Source organism: Plodia interpunctella, chromosome 5 (assembly GCF_027563975.2).
Source record: "Plodia interpunctella isolate USDA-ARS_2022_Savannah chromosome 5, ilPloInte3.2, whole genome shotgun sequence".
NCBI lineage: Eukaryota > Metazoa > Arthropoda > Insecta > Lepidoptera > Pyralidae > Plodia > Plodia interpunctella.
This window is the reverse complement of record NC_071298.1, coordinates 7,047,357-7,069,089: the sequence shown is the minus strand read 5'-3', so window position 1 is coordinate 7,069,089 and position 21,733 is coordinate 7,047,357. Positions and strand designations below refer to the sequence as shown.

The 21,733-nt window shown below is 34.0% G+C and overlaps 1 protein-coding gene across 9 annotated transcripts in view; it reads right to left on the bottom strand.

Annotated features, from left to right (window-relative positions):
- sick (sickie) overlaps positions 1 to 21,733 on the bottom strand; it is a 165,517-nt gene that overhangs the window by 21,063 nt on the left and 122,721 nt on the right. For 6 of the 9 annotated variants that reach the window (XM_053745550.1, XM_053745543.1, XM_053745548.1 and 3 more), the window contains 12 exons: positions 16,406 to 16,577; positions 15,809 to 15,946; positions 15,396 to 15,449; positions 15,122 to 15,299; positions 14,882 to 14,974; positions 14,440 to 14,584; positions 13,108 to 13,221; positions 12,380 to 12,568; positions 11,289 to 11,395; positions 10,846 to 10,974; positions 10,575 to 10,657; positions 9,642 to 9,716 (listed from right to left, as the gene is read on the bottom strand). In XM_053745550.1, coding sequence (XP_053601525.1) covers positions 9,642 to 9,716; positions 10,575 to 10,657; positions 10,846 to 10,974; positions 11,289 to 11,395; positions 12,380 to 12,568; positions 13,108 to 13,221; positions 14,440 to 14,584; positions 14,882 to 14,974; positions 15,122 to 15,299; positions 15,396 to 15,449; positions 15,809 to 15,946; positions 16,406 to 16,577 — 1,477 coding nt within the window. Of the gene's footprint in view, positions 1 to 9,641; positions 9,717 to 10,574; positions 10,658 to 10,845; positions 10,975 to 11,288; positions 11,396 to 11,836; positions 11,864 to 12,379; positions 12,569 to 13,107; positions 13,222 to 14,439; positions 14,585 to 14,881; positions 14,975 to 15,121; positions 15,300 to 15,395; positions 15,450 to 15,808; positions 15,947 to 16,405; positions 16,578 to 21,733 lie in introns of all 9 variants that reach the window. The other 3 variants (XM_053745545.1, XM_053745544.1, XM_053745547.1) reach the window with 3 other exon arrangements.

The window sequence follows — 21,733 nt, the reverse complement described above, 5'->3', positions numbered from 1 at the left end:
AAACATGTTTTAATTCAAGTTCGACTTATAATACTTATAATTGAGCGATTAATCTTCTCAGACGCAAGATGATAATGTGAATAATGATGACCTCAACATTAAATCAGTAATTATTATGCCATGCGGATACAACACAGAATGAGGACATGTGTGTATGTCCCCAAGTGACTTGGCTTGTCATTTCAATTGCGCAGTTTACAAGTCTAATAACATACAAACTCAAGTAATTTAAAACATAATGATAAACTATCATTCTTCAGTATATCTAAAATGGCTAAAAATAATTTTATCCTTATTTTTGCAACAGAAAAATTTTGCCGGCAGAACCGTTCAACCGAGTTAGGAAAGACACATCTGTTGAACACATGGGCCGTATTAAGGCGATATAAGAGCACTTGATGGGATAGTAGACACCCGATACGAAGCGAAAGGAGGACGTGAAGACTAGCGTCATGTTTTAATTTAAATAAAGCATATAAATCGATCAAGGAAGACATTCAAACAATGTTTGCACAAGCTTTTGAAACTATCACCATCAGGCACACTAATGGTCTAATATTCAAACATCTTATAGACCGAACGAAATCACAACCTAAGCCAATACATACCATAGATTATTCATTATTCATATTAAACAACGTTCAAATCAAACACGCCCTTATTTGCATAAACATTCAATTTCTATACATTGACAACGATACTGTCCAACGAAATCTCAGTGAAACGAAACGGATACGTTCTGAATGAAATATGCGATATTACAATCACAGATATTTGCAATATTAGATACATGATACACAAGCGAAATTCATAGGAGTATAAACAAGGATTGACTGGGTTGGGCGCATTGTATTTGTCTTGTCATGCGAATACTGGGTTAGTCTACAGAATCATCGATCCGTTGGAAAATAAAAGTATATATACGAAAGATTGCTTTATTAAAAGTGCAGTTGCAGTTTATTAAAATTCCAAGAGTCTATTCAGCATTATTATGAGAGATAGGGAAAAAAATAAATATAAGTCTATATTTTTATTAAATACATCAAAGTGATGTTCCCGAAATCTACATTCAAATAAACTAAGTTGTGGGCTATGTTAGAAGTGCCTTCTTGGCGAATTCTATTTGCAGTGCCCATTTCGATTGTACTAAACCTCTTTACGCTATGCCACAACCGCATTTAGTTTTAAGGGCAACGGCGTGACCTCCGACCGCTATTTCAAGCTATTGTCATGCTAATACGACAAGCTACTGTTGCCAATCAACGGTGACGAAACTGCATCTTTTGTGAAATTCAATATTACAAGAAGCTCTTAACTGTCAAAACAAATGGAACAACACAATCTTCTGTTTAAACACAAAAATAATCTAAAGATGGGGCAGGCTATTTGATTTTAAAATACTTATTCCTTCATAACGTTAAGTTTAACGGAGTGTTAAAGCTAGTCTGATGACGCATTGGTTAAAAATATGCAGTCTAAATGCATTATCCAGAAAGGTGATAAAGCCCACCGCCATTATGCCAGTCAACATATCTTAATAGAGCAAGACTGAGTCATGAACTTCTGTCCAACGTCGTCACTGTTATCTCATTTTTTGTCGAGCAAGGGACCACCTCTCACATTACGGAGTAATGACTTCTGTTTATTGTAACCTGAGACTGATCCCAGGCTTATCCCTGTTTAAGTAGTGCTACTATCTGTGCTTCCTGCCTAGATACGGCACGAACTCACTTTGTAAAGCTTCCTTCCGCGACTGTTATAGGATAATAGATAAACCCTTTAGGGAAATCGATAGTCTCCTACGCACGAAATGCAAATTTTTGTATAAACACGTAGTAATTGAATATTTTTTACTTTACAACCGCACGTTAGTTTTTGTGAGCTATAAATAAAATTCGCGACACTCCTACACTAAAGTTAACGTACTCGGGATGTGTAGAGAGATTCGCGGGTCCTCCAAGGTCGTGGTCGGTGGTGGGATGGTGACGCAACAGCCGTTAAACGAGATTGTATCACCGTAGACTCATTGATAAATCCTTCGCTGAGGTCAAATGATGGCAATTTACTTAATTGTACTTTAGTGTTAAGATGCTAACTCTAGTGATATGCATAGCTATAATGACAGAATACATAGAACTTAATAGTATACTGTCTGCTGGAATGAAGTACAGGTACAGTTAAAGTTGTTGACCTAAAAGGGTTCGAATTTAAATCCTATTAACACATCAATGCAATTTTTTATATGATAAAGCTTCTGTTTGTACTTTCAACTTGCCGAGCTCATTTATATTTGCGAATGAATAGTAATAATGTAATTTTCAACCCTTTAAAAAAAATAGTTTTTACTGAATCAAACTAAGTTATAATGTATTGCATATGGATCAATCTATTACTAAATTTGATGGAATACGATTTCTTTCCACTTCCCTTGATTATGAAAGTTGTAACTTACACGTTTACGGATAAAAATTATTAAAACGCGCGTTAATTACATTTATTGTTACGCTATTTCCTTCCTGCAATTTGTACCGGTTAAATTGAGTTGCCCATTCAGTCATCAGTTAAGTTACATACTAAAATTTTGTTTTAGCTATTCGAAATTAATATAAAAATATGTAAGAAGTTTTTCGGACATGTTTCGTGTCGTTTAGTTTTAATATTTGACGTTTTTAAACGGTTCCCAAACAGCTAAGATAAAAATATATGAAGAAGTTTTATTTAATTAGGCTTCCCGTCACTATTTTAAATTTTAAAACAAAGGCTGACTCCGCAGCCCCTGCCACCTGCAAGGATAAGATGCTTTATACGTTTTTATGAGGTCATTGTCTTTGTATCGTAAACAGTAGTTCATGTTATCTGTGCATCCAAATCATTTACAACAAAGTCGCCGAGTTGCTCGTAAAACACTATATAAACATTACTATTTCTAACCAACACGTGGATTCCTACTAAGCCACATATTCAATAGGCTACATGACGAATTTTTGTTTCGAAAACTATCCCACATCATAGCATTTCAGAAATAATTAGGTTGATAATATCATTGTTTTGTGGGATACGACAAAATAAAAATCACAGATTTTTGGACTCGTTCAAACGTTACATATTACCAAAACAATAATTACATGTGACGTCAGGTTCAACAACTCTCTTAAATATTGTGTTTAAAGAAACGACTATTTTTAAAATCTATTTATTCTTTCAAAAATGGACTTCCCCAGACAACTTGGAATCATCATAAATGGATTCGATGTTTTAAGTAGTCCACTTAAATTCACGAATTGATAATACAAAATCATCAACATCTATTTTATCCTGATATTTCATATTCTTTACATTTCTCTGAACCATTTAGCCTATTTAAAGCCCATCTCTGTACAAGTCAGTTGGCGATTTAAAACGAATTTACAGCATATATTTATGAATATGAGGACAATTTAGTAGGCCATTTAGCTTATTGAACGAATAAATAATGCAGGGGCGCTAGAGATCCCTGGCCAGTCTCGGGACGAATTAACCTCAATTGACGGAGCAGAGAAGGCGCTTCGCTGATTGAACATAGTGACTCGGTGCTAGTAAACACCCTAGTGTTATTATTCATTTTTAATATACAAAAAGCTTGCGAAATGTTACCGAATTGGTACAAAAAATATTTGTAGTTAGATAACAATTATCGTTAAAGATAAATTCTTCCACTGAACTTAGATAAAAGTAACTTGCATAATTGAACGATCATAAAATTTACATAGTAGTAATAACTATAATGTTAGGAAGGAAATTAAACCGAGAAGGCACAAGCTACAAAGGCCAAATGGTCTAGTGATTAATGACAAAAATATTGTTCACTTTACTACCGAACCGTCCGGTCTTTTGAACTTTAGTTTCTTAGAAGACTTTCTATGCTTATCTTTGATGCAAGGTGTTAGAATGACTGATAAAAATGTTTGCGTACCTAGTGTTTGAGTAAGATTACTTTGAATTACACAGGGATGCTGCAACAGCAAGCCACTAGTGTCGTAATTAGGACATTATCATGATACTGTCTCCATCGCTGTGCAGTGTAAAAGTCTTTGTTATACGAATCTTCACTTCGCCGAGTGACGATGTTGGCCTACCAGTGGCGGCAAGTGATATATGCCATTTAAATTTATTACAGCTATAAATGCTCAAGGTTTGTTTGGTTTATATATTGTGTTGCGTAACACCAATGGCTATCTAACTATACATATTGCTTTACGTTACATTTTAGTGACAATGCTACCACGAAGCCAAACAATGGTAGCAATCATTATATGATTGCTGTCATGTACAACATCTAAAGATAAAATAAAAATAAACAAATAACTTTTGTAACACATAAAGTTAATTGAACAAAGGTGTAATTTTTATATCATACGATTTTATTATAAGGTTTTTCTATTTATGTAAAGGGAAAAAATGTAGTTATTAATGCCATAAAACACTTGAAACGAGCTGGATATCAAACGGTTGACCCCAAATACCAAACCAGGTCCGCCTATAAACAGATCCACACAGGGCTTGTGTTTGATGTTTGCTTTTATAGTTTGTCTTCATCTCCTCTGTTAGCAAGTTTCACTGCCATTACGGCAAAATTTTGTAAGTACATGTTAACAAATTCCGTGGCAAAAATAAGTATTAGAGGTGGCAAAATTGAAATTTCCTTTATTTAGTTTAGATTCAAAGAGAGTGAGATACGTCATTTTCTAGCATCAATCATCGACTATCAGTATCAAAATAAAAATATTAATACTATGGCTTTAAAAACGACGTTTTCTTTGAAATCTGTTGCAATGGTTTTTTGAACTTTTAATCGTGATTCATATTAACGATGTGCATTATATCTTCTTAGTATTACTTGATATGTTTATGATACAGGAAACAAATCATTAAGCAGTTTATACTACTGAGGTTGACCATTTCGTTTCTTACATTTTATTGTCTCTTTTTGGACAAAACCCACGTTAACAACAATGTGACCATTTTTCATACACTTCATAATAGCGATAGTAATAAAAGTAAAACGGGCCTAAGCAGGATCCACCGGCAATAATAGGATTTTACAAACAAGTAGAAAAAAGGGGGACGCAACAACGTAGCGTTTACCTGCGCTCTAACAGCTCCACATTACCTACGCACAGGCATAAAATGCGCACACTTATCCATGCCAGAATTACACCATCATTGATAAGATAATAATAAGCGGCTGTATCAAACAATGTTGTTGATATTTATTAAATTTTATAAAAGGCTATTATAACGTGTCTGACAAACCCCTTAGCTTCCCATTACATTTCAATATTTAAAGAAGCAAATCATCACGATTAATGATTTCAAAACAAATGTATAGTTTCATCGATCAAATAAGGGAAACCAAAATCAAATTATACCCGGATGTCTTGGTAACAAAACAACAAATCAAATAAATCAAACGTGTTTCGCTCACACAAGCTCAAAAGAAACTTGCACCAATTGGTTATTTATATAAATTCACGTCACAAATCACTAATAACCATTTCAACTTTTCACATCAAACACTATCTGATTCACAAGTAAGAAATAGTTTGTTTATTAAGTTCCGAAGAAACACGAAACTCAAACAAAACGGGACACGTGCGTCCGCTCTGCGTGGAGGTTCAACGCGTACTGGTTTGACTTTGACTCTGACTGAATACTGATGGCTGATGTGGTGACCGACTACATTGAAATAAACAGTCTTAGTTACGGAACCCCAAGGAACCCGGATCATTGATTGAACTAGTAGCTCACGGTCTATTGATTGCAGACAGGATGGGGACATGCACTGGGGATAACAAGTTTAGGGTGTGTGTGATTGAGATTGGAAATTACACAGAGCTCTCGATATCACTTCAAATAAACGCATTATTTTTATCGAAACAAATGTTCACTTTAATATAATAATTACCTGTTTTAATTTAGATTTCATGACATAAATTATACACAAATTTTACTAAGTATTAGTAGTGATTTAATAAATATAAAAGTTTGTACATTTGTTCCTCTTTCGTGTTAGTGTGTTAGTCGATCGTCTCGTAACAGTTAACTTTAACAAGTAACATTAACTCATAGGTCCTGATAATGTATATTTTTTGTGTTTCAAATAATGATGATGATATTGTAGCTCAGAGGAGGCGACTCGCACATTATCACGCGCACTTGTTGCGCAAGCTCTTTATAAGATTTATGGGCCACGGACTCGAGCCACATTTGATAACATCTTTGAGCACATGCTGAGACTAAGTCCGCTCGTAGTTTTTGTTTATAAGTGACAAAAAATAAAAAATAAGTATACTTTTAGATAAGCGTGACATCACATATGAGACCTAAACCTTAGTATAGTAATATTGTTGCTACATGTATTGTTGCTATATATATTATTTCTTTATTTGTAACACTAAGTTGCAATTTTGTTAGGTACTAAACAAATCTTTGAAGTGGTAGATTTAGAAGAAGCTGGCACAAAGCCAGCGCACGCTTCACATGCAATAGTTGATGTCAAACAATTGTAGAACGTTTGTAAAGCTAACCGTCTTGTAAACAATGCACACTTGCATAAATAAGTATTGTTGAGTATTCATGCACATACTCGTAAATACATTTAAATAAAGTAATGAGCTCCGCTGGGCGGTCTTGACGTAAAATGTGAGGAAAACAAATGTGAAGGTTGATCAGAGAATGGTTTTCGGTGCACGGTTAAACCTGTAAAGATCAGGGTATCAGCGCAGATATGGCAAGTTGAAGTAGGTAGGTAATAACACCATCTGTGTAACTTCGATGACCAATATTTCGTATTACATGAACTTTAACATATACCACACCATTATTTGTGGCTTTATTGAACAAATGTAACCGTAAATATTCAACGAATAAAATGGGAATAGTCTTGTTAAGAAAAAAACACCAATATCTCAAGATGCCGCAACGTTGAGGGCATCAAATCATATCGCCATTAAGACCAATTTGGTTCTCATTTATATCATTGTGAACAATCTTGTCACGTATTATTTGTTTGATGTTAATACGACTTGAGTCATAAGTAGCAAATACTTGTAAATACCTAAGTATATGTAGCCGTCAATTAGCAGAAATGATCAATCGTCATATAAAGGAAATTGTGATCTAGATATTTAAAATAAACTCAAGCTTGTGATTCATGCCGTCTTTTTATTGACGAAACTGAACCTTCATAATATGATAGACCTGAAAGTATGGTAAGCTTCAAGTAGTTTGGCAGCTAAACAATAGCGCTTAAAGAACAACGGTAGACTACTCGCGCGTTGAATTATTTATGTCGGTGACGCTTTACTGGTTGTAAATTAGAAGAACAAAACTGAGCTTTAATTCACGAGTTCGCTTTTTCTTTGTCTCTTCGATATACTTTCATAATTTGTTCTTATGTAGAGCTTTCTTTTTCATGACATTTAATATTGAAAATCAGTAAAGTTGACTTTTCTTAATTAAATCTCTTTTTGCTTTTTACTTACAAGTTTATAGTATTACTTGCTTGTTTAAACAAACATCAAATTTTAATATCAATTAAGCTTCTTTGTTGTGACGTTTTATAGGTATAATTAGATATGCCTATAATAAAGATGATATACATATAATGTTTATTAAGTATACCATACACAAAATATATTTTTTAAATAGAATATAGTACAACTTTATGTTCATATTGACTCACGTTTACCGCGACTTGGTCACACTATATGAAATGGAGTATCCAAGGCATAAACGAAGCGGGATATATTTATGACGTAGACCTTTCCGTGATCCTAAACATTTCATTAAAATCTTTAAAATAAACCTTTTTAGTATATTAATTAAGGTAAATAAGATTTGTAAAATAATTTTAGGGATTTATCAAAATTTGTGAATGTATAGCCACATAATTACATTTTCAGTTAGTAACTCTGTAATCGCCTGGTATAGCAAGTTAATATTTCTAGGAAACGAATAAATTTCTCCGGTTTGACTAGTGCAATCCTATCAATTTGTTCACGTCAACATGATAATTTGCAGTCATGTTAGAAATATTACAGTGCATCAACAAAAGTTACTCCCGTTAAGTCTACTGTTTATGGATTCGCTAACTCATCATAAATTCCCGATTTATTGGATAGTGATATACAAATCTCTCTACTTTTGGAGATCTTAAAACCTCAATGTACTTAACTTTGTAGTTAGTACTCCGCTCGAATAAAATATTTATCGCCATTTTAAACGTTTGAAGACCTCATTGAAACCAGAGCTGTACTTCAGCAAGCACAATGATAACTTAGTTTCCAAAAATAGACATTAAATATGTATTTTATGATAAAGATCTTCTTCTGAAGGTAACCAAATTACCGAGCAATATTTTAATTTGAAGCTTGTCGCGTGTGACTTGTGCGGGTTTCGAGATAAAACAGTGGCAGTTGGCGTTTGGCACACATTCTTAGCGCCCAATATGGGAGCGAAATAGGCGGCCTGGTGTCTCACGGCCGCCACATTATTATTTACTGACCCTCTGTGGTTACATTTCATATCCACTTTCTTGTTCTGCTTCTGCGAGAAACATGCATAAAACATTGACTCACTTTTTGGATATGGTTGTGTTTCTTCAAACCAACATTAGGCCGTAACGATTATTTATCACAATATTTCTTTTATCTGTGGTTTATCACTCCTTGTAACTGCATCACTTTCTATATTTTGTACATAATTTATGACATTGACCTCTCTGAAATTTCCAGGGACACTTTTTTGTTCAAGTCTACAGACTTTTAAACAAAAAAGTGTTTCCACGTTTCAACATTTTTTATGTAAAAGTCAAAGTGGCTGATTTTTATTTGTTTATACTCAGATAACAAAATGATAAAACATGTTAACCTGTCGACAGTAATATCGCTTGAGACATCGTTACCACTAAACGCGGTGTATCATTACATTGTTTATAAAAATGTTATTTATAAATAAATGCAGCCGCATGCTTCGGTGGGCAAGAAGAGGTTCTGTTAGATAAATTTGTATACATTTGGCCTACATGGGCTTGTTGTTCAGCATATCGGGTTACAATATTATGGGTGCAAGCTATTCACGCGTGGTAGGCAGTCACGGAATGATATTTAACATTTCGAATTCTCATGTTTCACTGGTTTTGTTACTTTCTTCGGGTGTTTATTATGGTAACAAGTTTTTCATGATATACTTTGATTAGATATTATTATAGATATAGTAAAGGTAGGTTCTTATATTTAATTAATAAAAAAACATAGCGTTTTAAGTTTTTGTAAAGGATATCTAATTTTAATGTAACTAAAATTGATAGCTAGCTAATTTTAGAACAAAATTCCCCGACCTTCAAAATGTATCACCGGTGATTTTTTTTTATCTTTTCGTATTTTATGTAAGTACATAAAATACGTAAAGATAAAAAAAAATCACCGGTGATATTAGTATCACTATTAGTAGGTACTTAGGTACCTAATAAGAATTAGAAAAGATTTGTAAACAGTTCCGTGTTTTGTTTGAAACAAGTCATTACCAACGTTAATTTTCAACGTTGGATATTACCATAAAAATGAAGTTGTCTTCAATAACAAATTATGGCTATTACTTACATTGGTGGTGAGCTGTGTGGTCAGCGTGTGCACTTTTTCTTTGGCATCTGCAAGTTCCCTCCTCAACTTCCGCACCTGTTGAATTGTAAATGTAAATATAGATATTTGCTCGTTATTGTTGTATTTATTAACACTTGGAGGTGCAATCGTCATGTAAAGACATTACAAACACTTTTTATTCTTTAAAATTTCGCAATAAAAATTCAGATAATGATGCTTATTTAATTCAATATAAGGAGATTCCAATTATTTAACAGGTGAAGTTTAAAATTAAGTATTTACTTTATTGCCAACACAAGTATAGTAAATATGTTGCAGGTGGATTGGCTAATTTGGTGTGGTTTTTAATGAAATAAGTATTAGTTTTATAAATTAGAAAGTGCTCAGTTCTTATAATTATTTGGGATATTTAAAATTAAGTCATCTTAATTTTTAAAAATTAAATTAATTAATTTTTTCATCGGTTTGGGTAAAGTTTGGCGTCAATTTTAATTTCACGGTCATTCACCAAAAAATGATATTTTGAAAGAACATTCTATTATAAAGAAAATTAAACTTTATTTGAAGAACATATAATTAAATTGCTATATTATTACTACGTAATGATTCCTAAATAAAATAATAAAAATGATATTTTATATTAGCTCTAATATTGCTTAGAACAATGGTTACCCATAAGATATGTTTTTTAAATTGGGTTTTAAAATAGGGATTAGGAAAATCATCGCTGGCCGCCACAAAATTACCCAAACAACACATAAGATTATATACATTTAGATGTACTTTCAATATTAACTTTTTGGCGGACCCAACGAGACACAAAATAAGTTTAGGTATTATCACCATTATTCTCTAGAAAAGTAGATATAGATAATATAGATATGAAGAATGGAAATGTGTCACAATATTTAAGTCTATTGGCGATTCACATACCTCGTGAGCATGCCTTTCATCTGAACCCGCCCCAGCAGCCAAGGATGATGCCGTCGACACCAGTGACGCAGTGGAACCGTGCACTATTAGTGAGAGAATTGTACCACATGTTATTATCGTCAAAAAATATAATATATAATTTAAATATTTTATGCATTTGTGTTTGCCTCCTGACATTATATTTTAATATCTAGAGCATAATGTATATAATTCCCCATAAATAGCAAACATAGTTTAAAACAGCATGCAACTCATTTGTGTGTGTACGTACCGTCATCATTCTTCTTAGGGTAGTGGTGGGAATGTCTCGGTGTGTGCAATACATTGCCAGGCTGGTGCGTGGGACTAAGGGCTGATCTTGGAGAGGGTGACGGTGGTTCCGAAACACCATAATTTAGACCTATAAAATATTTCACTATGTCAGATTCATATCGTGGTTTCGGGTTGTGCGAATCTTGGCTCTGTCTACCCCGTGAGGGATAAAGACGTGGTATATACAGAGGTGACGTGTTTGCACAGAATATTTTGAGACAAAGGGGTTTTAAGACGTCATGACATACGGACTCACGGAAATTAACGCCTGTTACAATTTTCATGCAATATTTTATTATTTGCTTCGATTCACATGTAGGTAAAATGTGGAAAATAATGTTTTTCATTGAATTAAATGCATTTTGAAAATAAAATATTAAGAAAGTATCACATATTAATTACCTTGTCCTCCTGGTCCATATTGCACGGGCAAACAATAGTATGGTTCATAATCACTCTCCGACGATCTCTGGAGCATAGAGGGGTACAGCTTCTCCGATTTCGTTGATCTATAAATATACGAAAACATTTGTTTGAACAAAATCTATAACAATGCACCTCACGACATGGCACAGAATACGATGTACATTTATGGCAACAATAAAAGCCTGCTTATCAAAATACCTGCTAGATATAAAATGCTTACAGCTCCGAAAAAATAACTGAGATTGAAAAATTTTACCTAAATAAACATTTGAAAAAAAAATACAAAGCGGACATTTTGTTTTCCAAAATCGATACTAGATTTCAAATTTCTGATTTTTTTTCTGAGTATTCGTGAAGTACTGATGCAAGTGTAGTGTAGGTAAATATAAAAATACTTTAAAATCTTCAGTGAATCAAATAAGATTAAGCCGTGCCATGTTCAAAACATGCATAATTATATGTTGTATTTAGTGAAGCGTGCCACATTGAAGCCATTCATACAAACTTCTGGGTGTGTGGCGTACCTTGGGAATGTCCTATCTCTGAGGTAGCTAAAATCCAATCAATTTAAGACTTTACATTATACGTATATGTTGTAAGTAATAAATAATATTTATGCGTAAAATACAAAGCATGATAAGTACGAAAAGGGAACGATGATGTGTGATATGATATGTGAAAAAATTGATACATAAATACATCATTCACCACGACGAATATTTAAATATTACAAATATAAACGCTCAGCTTAAAAGACTTTAAGCCGATAAAAATGTGGATAAACCCTTTCATAAAGGATTGGACCAGACCCCTTTAAGATACTTTTATATATGACGCGTAAACTTAAATAGGTACTTAAGTACATCACGTAGAGTCGGGATTAGATTTATCTTAAAATAATAAGAGAATATTTTTCTATATTCAAAGTCCTAAATAAAATGTCAGAATTTACTTTTATAGTTTAGTTTCTTACATCACCTGTCGACCGTGTGCTGTTAATTATAACACTAGTTTGCATATACCTGTGATTCTAGTCCAACCCCAAAAAGTAATCTCAAAGAACCCACCTAATGCTGTTGCTCCTATTAAGCCTGGAGCCCTGAGCGTCTCGGTGCATGATGAGCTTATTGTGAGTGAGTGAGCTGCGGTGGTGTGAGTTAGGGGAGGAGGAGTGGTTGTGGGCCGCCGAATGCAGCGAGGTGAGGGACTCCATGGACTCGCCCTCCGAGAGGCGCCCGCTCGCGGAGTATGTGTTGCTGAAAGGGAAACGTGATGATGGCTCATGCTGGCCAGTTGTAAAGCAATTTGGAACTAGGTTGATATAAGAAAATGTCTTAAAATTCAATTTACTGTATACTAGATTTCAATTTGTTTTGTCTTTCGTTTATTTTATTATGCTTGCCTCACGCAAGCAAAGAGACATTTCATTTTATTCAACAAGATTATTCTTGTTAACTAACACTGATTTAGTCGATACAACTGGCCGTATCAGAAATAGGGCAGTAAGCACTTGGATATGATATACAGCAGATGTTACACTTTGTGTTAAATATGATGGGTCAAGTCAAGACACACAAAATGCAAACAAACAAAATAATATAATAGGTATAGATAGAATGAACAAGAAGAAATGATCATCAAATTCTATGATACAATTTTTGAATAAAATTCGAATTGAAAATTAAATAAAGAAGGCCTCATTTAAATTAAAATATTATGTCATAAATCAAAACATATTTTGGTTTCAAAATATAACCTATACGAAATCAAAAAGAAAAACATATTTAATATTTACCTGTGTCTCAACCAAGGCGCATATGGTATTCCATAGTCAGATTTCACTTCAGAATAAGTTTGTGTGTCTGATAGACTGCCATCGCTGATTTTCATACCACTCCGGGGAGCGACTCTGTAATATAAAAAATATATTGTAAACTTCTAACTGTAAAACGCCATCGAATGCCAAAAATGACTGTCACAAAACTTCCCACGACTTTTAACATCATAATCTTAACCAAACATAGATAAAGATATTATTTGCTCAATCTTCTCCACGGGACAAGTTTCGTACATTTTTTCAGTGTAGTTCACTAACTAGACTAAAAAACCGTTAAATATATCTTTTACACTAGAAAGATATAACGCTTAATAATTTTGAAACACTACTGAGGTAGTGACAGACAAAATAATAACTACATGCGTCGATGAAGTTATTGGAATTATATATAGGTGTGATTTATTTTATTTATTTTTATCTATACTATCGATACTGTTACTCACTTAAAGTTTTGATGAGACATTGTGATGATATTTTACATTTTAATTCACTCTCAAAACATCTTGTTACTCGACTTCTGACATATTAAGAAAAAGGCGGCGTCCGCACAGTACGGTCAACTTTTTAAAATGGCTGTGTAATAAATGTTGCTGTATGAAGAACAGAACTGATACGCGTATATAACACTTAAATTTAGGCAATAGATACCTACTATCAAAAGAATATTTAAATTAAAATTTTCGAGGATAACTGGTATCATTATAAATGATGAAGCAAAAAGGGGTCAAGTATATTTGAACTTAATTTATCGCTAATTACTACGCGAACTATTATCGTTACCAAAACGATTGTTTTATATTATGGTATTATATATATTTTTATATCTTAAGTATTTTAGAGCCACAAAATATCCTACAAAAGGGTACAAGATCAATATCTTCCCACTCTGAGTGGTAATCGAGAGTAATTATATAAACAGTTTAATTGGACCATAGTCGCTAGTTGACTGACCAATTGTTTCGGGTCAATGGTTGGCTTCCAGCTTACTGGGACATCAGCTGTTAAGTTTGTGTTTGTTTAGACAATCAATCTTTTAATTGCTTAGCTATGTAAATATTTAATAGCAATAACACACATATGAATGAATTCCATTACTACAATCTATTAATTGTTGGCAAATGTAATGCAGAGATATCATATTTTCATCAGATTTGCCAATCAATTTATTTATGCAGTCCGATTATTTCCCTGATATTCCAGGACACTTAAATGAAAAACTGTTGGACGACAGTGTGCATTAAATGATATAGCATTTCTCAAAGCTAAAACTACTATAATGTCCAAAGTTACCTGTGATGATGGAAAAGCGCGGCAAATTCGTGTGTTCCAGGCTTGGGCAGGGACTGGGAGCCCAGCAGGCGCTCCCGCACCGACGCCGACAACTGCGCCGCCGCCGTTCCTCCGAGCGAGTACGACTTTGGACCAATGCCATTTTCTAAAAGGATAACAAAATGTGTTTCAGAATACTTATAATAAAATAACCTCCCGTTGACAGCTGATAAGCAACGATTGCCTTCCTAAAGTGGGTTGACGTCAGGCAGGCCGGCGGGTCATAAAGTCAGAGCCGATTCTTAAAAATATTTTTTAAAGTTTACATTTTAAGTAAAGTATAAATACTTCGAGCTTTACCGGGAACGATTTGTACATAAGAATAAATGTCAATGGTGGAAATACCAGTAGTTCCTCCCCAAACCTTGTTTGAAATATTCTCTATATAATATTTAGTACTTACTGTGTATTTGGAGATCCTGCGTACATGTTTGCGTGCCGCCCGACACTTTCACTTTGGTTCTAGGTACTGCCGAAACCTGGGCAGTTCTGCCACCTAAAAAAGTTAACAGTATATTAACATCAGCCTTTTTAATGTCTCCTGCTGGGGCACTGGCCTTCCTGGAGGCAATTACCGCACTCCTCATCCAGTTCAAACAATGATGATCAGTAACAAATATAGGTAGGATATGTAGGTACGTACTATGTCCATGTTGGGGTGGTGGTCCATTAGACTGCGGAGCCGGTTGTAGTGTTCCGTTTTGCCGCTTCACATAGCCAAAGTTCTGGGGAACCTTCGCCTTATTTGAGGAGCAGGTACTGCCATTACCACCACTTGAGACACTCGAAGGTCGAGATGAAGGTCCACTTGGAGATTGAAGCTGAAAATGTAAATCATAATCGTCAGATTTGAAAGCTGGTTGTAGAAATCATGCCGTTAATAAATATGGATGATGTGTGATGTGTGATGAGCTTACTTGTGATCCGCCTCTTGAAGAATGTTGACTAGAAGAATTGGATGCTACCGCATACTGTAAATAAAGAAAATAGACGAGTAAAATACCTTGTTCAGATAATATTTTTTTAATTTAACTAAGTGCACGTTTCTGTGTATATGTCCACCGAAGCTATGATACAAACTTTGGTAAGTAGGTATAGATACTTATTAATGCTTAGCAGTGAAACTGACATGATAAGATATATCATGTCAGTTTCACTGCTAAGCATCAGACCTTCAAAAATCCCGATGAGGATCAGTAATTAATGGGTGGTGAGCACAAAACAGCCAATGGTTTGAAGTGTGACCACAACATACTTTTAAAATCTTTGATATTTGAATTTAAAATTTAAAATCATAAAAGGCTATATAAGGTAAGTGATAGTTTTTTACCTGTGGATGCGGTGCCAACCCCAACTGCTGCGCTGCTGTAAGTTTCTCCCGTTTGTGGTGTTGTGGGGAGTGGTGTCCCGTCCGTCTCTCTCCTTTGCGGCCATGCGACGGGCTTGGCGGCGCTTGCGCTGGCTGATTCTGTAGCCCAAAATTAGCAAAAATTAATAAGCTCGACGATCATCATCCAAAGACTACTCAAGAGATAAGTCAGATATTCTCTAATAACACTGTAGAGGCTGATCTGCATGAATTAGGAGCTGTCAACTGGCGAATCTTTGCGCGGATCTGAAGACTCTGGCGCTTTCTCGTTTCGAAGGCCAAGATACTCTTTGAGGTCACTGATCTAGCGAAATAATTAAGTAGGTAAGTAAAGGAACCGCTATTCACAGAAGTGCATATAGCGTTTATGTATCATCGTTCATTGTTGTTTTATAGTCACTCGTGAGGTTAGGATGCTAGATTTTATCAGTAAGAGTACAAATGAGAGAATTCCAACAGCTTCGGAGTCGGGGTTTACATTCGTAATTCTGTTTTTATTACAGTTTTACAAGATATTTGGCCGCATGTTTTCGGGACAAAATAAAATACATAAAATACCGTAGGAGTCCCCACCCCAGGAGAGTCGGTGTACTTCTTCCACGTGGCATCCTGCCGCGGCGGCTGTCTCTCCGTCTGCTGCCCGCAGTCCGCCTTGCTGCGTGTGCGGCCCACTACTCTGTACACCACGCCGCTGCCTCCCTCCATACCTTTACTGCGACCTCCACTGCGTCTGAAAAACGATTACGATCATATTTTCATCTTTCAACCTAAATATATATCTTGTCTGATACAATTCTTATTTATGTTATCTAGATATATAAAAGATTTGTTCGAGTATGTTTTTTGGTAGTTTGATAATTTAGTAAATATTATTTCGAAACAATATCAAATAATTAATATCAACAATAAGTAATATCAACAATAACTAATTACGTATATAAATTGTAAATATCTATTTTTTTATATATTGAAATTTAACCTCATACCTAAATGTATCTCGATTTAGAGCTGTATCTCCAAAGGTTACATATACGTATTCATAATGAGTCAAATAATTGTTGTATTTTATTTTATTTTACAAGCAAGGAACTTTGTTAGCATTGGTATAACCTTAAAGTATGACCTTGCGTGTCATAATCACAACCCGGCGATCACATAAAACACTTATTTTCTAAATAAATAAGCTTCGGTTAACTTGGAGCGGTAAACGAGCAGTTTCCTAATTACCTTATATGACGTATCGTATTTCATATTTGACGGATTAAATTTTCCTATCGTCCGAGTTAATCGTAATTTGTATATTTCTTATATAAAAAACAGTAATCTATAATATGGCCTGTTCTAAAAAAAACTAACGCTGTCTGAAACTCGGAAATGTTACAATCAAAGTAGCAAGTGACGACATTGCGACGTTAAAAAGTAACTAAATATTATTTAAATTGAAAATATGTCTTATGCGTATTGGTTAAAATAAAATAATTGGTTTTATGAAAGTAAATATACCATAATTATAGTTAATCCATTAAAAAAGTCTGTCAAAAGAAACGACCAGCGACTGCAAAGCAGTGTTCAAAATTTATACAAAAAAAATATATAAAATAAAATAAAAGTTATGTATTAACTTCGTTATAAATATTAAACGGAACAAAGTGGATAGGGAATCCTTGTGAGATCAAAGTACATTGGATGTACTGGTCATAAAGGCTCGAGGAACAATGGCAGTCAATTGATGACTGATAGAGGATGAGTACCTACTACGAGCAACATGTCGCTCTGACCTATATTCCGGGGTATGGTAATCCGATGCTCGATTAGGGAGACTAAATATAGAACTGATATTCCTATGAAACTGAAGGGCCTATGAAATTTATCGACACATTTTTCAACGTTCGAATATATTACAACCTATTTTAAGTCGAATTAAATTTTATTCTTGTTATTGTTCTGATCGCAAAAATAAAAAATATATAGATATTTTCTTTGCATCTTTGTCACGATTAAACCACTAGATGTAAGAAATTGTAGGGACTCAAGTTTCACACAAGGTCTCGAATATTATAAGCGTATATATTTTTTAAGAATACTGTTTATTAGTACAAGCGTGTATTTAGTACATATATTTTTTGACCACATTTCTTATATTTTTTATTATATGCTGAACTATAACTATTTGCTGAATAAAGTATGAATTTATTTAATTATTTCTTTCTTATATATAACGGCTAATTTGTTTAATCACTTGATTTATTTTGACCTACGTTTACAAAGCCTATTATTACTACCACGAAATTAAAAATAAAAAAAATAAAAAATATTACTACCACGAATTTAGCATTCTTATAACTGCACCTTAATTACAGTGCATATAACACACAAACTAGGGAAGGATTTTTATCACTTGGTAACAAAAGATCCAGAATACAAATACTCAAGTGCGCTCTAAATAAATTACATCAAGATGCGATCTGACTTATTACTAAAGAATGGATGCATTCACTAACATCATAAACATTAATCACTAGGCTATTACATTCATGATATCAATGGGCTCATTGTGAACACATGGGCTATTTTTACATCCACCATATTCACGACAGATATCAAAATGCATTTCAACAATACGTCCTAAGTAATGTTATTCATGAAGAGAATCTCAAATATCGTCAAAAACACTTAAATTTTGACTCAACTAGTACCTTATTCAAAATTTGAATATAATTTCACATAGGTACAAGGTGTAATTTTGGTTTTTGTTGTTTTCTTTTTCATTTATTTGGAAAAGTGTTAGATACATAACTTTCAAATGTATAAAACATATTTTGTAATTTGAAATGATTTACATACCTACTTATCTTTCAAACTTAGTATTCCTCTTTCGGGAACAAAGAAATTCTATCGCTGTTCGGGAATGTTAAAGCAGTCTAAATTCAAGGAGTGAAATCCAACATTCTCCGAGCAAACTTGCATTCAATGTTCACATTCACCTCGCTACGAGCAATTACTTGGGGAAAATGTGACATTCTGTGTGAAGGGAATCTCTGAAAATAGTAGTTCCGTCTCAAGGCAGGTTAAGCAAACTGCAGTAGATTACGGCCCTCTCGCCTTTGCAGTAACAAACGCCGCAGTGCCCCACTTTATTCCCCAGATGCAGTATTTCGTTATGCATTTTTTAAGATTTTGCTTGTGCAAATGGTATTGTGAAAGTAAAATATACTTCTGTAAAATGTAAATCTGAATACACTTGCATATTTTGCTACAAGTTAAACAGTGAGCTGCGATAAGTATTTCTGTTCATATTTTAGTATATAATAAGTATTTGTAATACTCTTTCTCATCTGAGCTTATTCTCGGATACTACTACCTATTTCCTCAGCCATATATCGTCGTAAATTTTAGGATTACCTATCATTTATTTTCTAATTATGTATAATAATGTTCTTATTTTCGATATTATTTTCGTGTGCTGAATTTACTTCTTATACCTCATTGTAATGTAGGAAATGTTATCTAATTTCTTGAGAAAGCCGTGTCTTAATCCACAAGACCGTAACTAGCAAGGGATTGTATTATTCCCTTACAGTACAACCGCACCCTTCCTTATCCACATGTAATAATACATAAAGCCTCTTAACTATACATCGTAAGGTGCAGTAATCTCTATCGCAGCCGTGTTAGAATGTTTTAATGAAACACTGGCTCAATAGGAAAATGGTACGTCAGTCGACTGAACTTTATCGTTCTTGACACTATTGTTAAGGTATTGTATTAATACATATATTATATCTAATAATATATTAATACCTAACCCTTTATTTGTAAGAAATTCCATTCATAATTATTACAGACCTTGTATACTTACTATACACATTGATTATAATTAAATGTATGTGTAGAGAAAATAATTGTATCAACAAACTACTTAACTAGCTGCTGAAACTTACTCTATTTAGAACAAAGTCACATTTTTGCAGGATACCACAATCATGCTTTTGAAGGCGAAGGCAAAAGGTATAGCTATTACTACTAGAGATTCTTCTCATAGGCCTGTCACTATTCCAGAATGTAAGATCGCTCAATAAGACTGCCATCCGCTAAACGTGGCTTCTAGTCTCGCGATTCTTGGCTCTGTAATAAGTGATAAAGACTTGATACTGTATCTGTATTTATATGCAACGCAGACGAATGTTTTGTCATTCGAAACATAGGCGTCTTAATGAAAACCTGCGGCGTCACCCCAGCGCGCCCGGGCGCCCTAATGATGACGGATCCACTGAAAGGAAACCCAGACCATCTCATTATCTATCAGCTGCGCATCCTCATTATTCTTTCCTCCTAGCTCGCTATTATTGTCGTGAATGAATTGATCTCTTATGCTATATGAGTTAAATTTTTTTGTACATTTTTTCGACAGTTTTCTATCTTGTGTTGCAATCTGGTGGTCTGGATACAATATCTGACGATGTAAAAACTGAAAAATCTCATAACCAAACTGTAAGTTTATGGAAAGTAATAAAATTACGTATGAGGATTTTAAATGATTACATCTATACCTACCCCGTTCACAGGTGTGTATATCCACATTACTTCAACAATTTATCTTTCCAATTTACAGTAAAGTCCTGTAGTGATCGAAAATCCTCTTGTATAAAAAGACTTGAGAGCAAAGTCTTACAGCGACAATATAATAATATTACGCTTATGCAGCTACCTTATAAAAGAATTACTATAAGATCCATGTTACCTAACAATAGCGATTTTTCAACCAAAAATACATACTTTGGAAATTCTACAACCTACTGCTGTAATCTTTACTTTCCTAAAACTAATTAGTACCTACCAAAAAGTCTGGAAGGTCTAACAAAGTGGTCAACTTTTCTGGGAATTTGAAGCCAAGTTAAATTGAAACAGGCCGATAACGCGGCGCTCACACAACTCAACCTGCCGGATTTTCCGTCCCGTTACGTTTGCATTCAATGCGATATCGGAAAAGCGACAGCTTCAGTTTCTGTATTTGAGTTTTTCAGAAAAACTGAAAATACCCTGAATCATTGATCAATTGGCCCTGATCTTACCTCAAATCGAGCGCATAATAAGTACATATATGGCTTTATATTATTAATCTGTCATTATCAAGTTTTTTATTATACTTGGAATTAAATACCCTGGACATTTGTACAACCTTTTACAGATACTCCACTTTCGACGTGAGTGAGTAACCGTGAACGCTTACGGAACCCTCGTCAAATGAAAATTGCTTACAGTTATTGACTTTCAGATAAGGTCACTTAATGTTTGATAGAATTAATATTCATTTCGTAGTTTAATTTGATTGAAGCATTTTCTCCCCATTTTAATTAACTGTTTTCATTTCCAACTACGAAGTTATTCCTACATACAGATTTGTTCATAAGTATTTTTTCATCAATTCATTTTGTAAATAAGTAAGTATTAACAAATATAAATAAGTAATTCAAAACAAAAATAATATTTTCACTAAGTAAACACTAAAAGTTCTACAATTAAGCTGGATAAAAGAATTTGCATATGAAATACTTTGAGAAAAGAAAAGCTGTTTACTCGACACTCGACATTGTTTCATTAAAATTTCAGCAACAAACACTTGAACGGACCAGCAATATCACGCCATGGCACTCCAGAGTAATATCTGAATGAGAAATTAAAACTTTTTAAATAAAACTTCCTTCGGAATGCATGTAGTGTTACCGAAACTACCCTAGTCGGAGCATTATTTGTTGAGGAATTCATCAGATCATGGCTGAAAAGATTTTCTTTTGGTCAATTGCATTATTTGCATACTATATTTTAATAGGTGCTCGCATTTCATTGCAGGTAGTTGCCTACGTAAACTGATAACTAAATGCACAT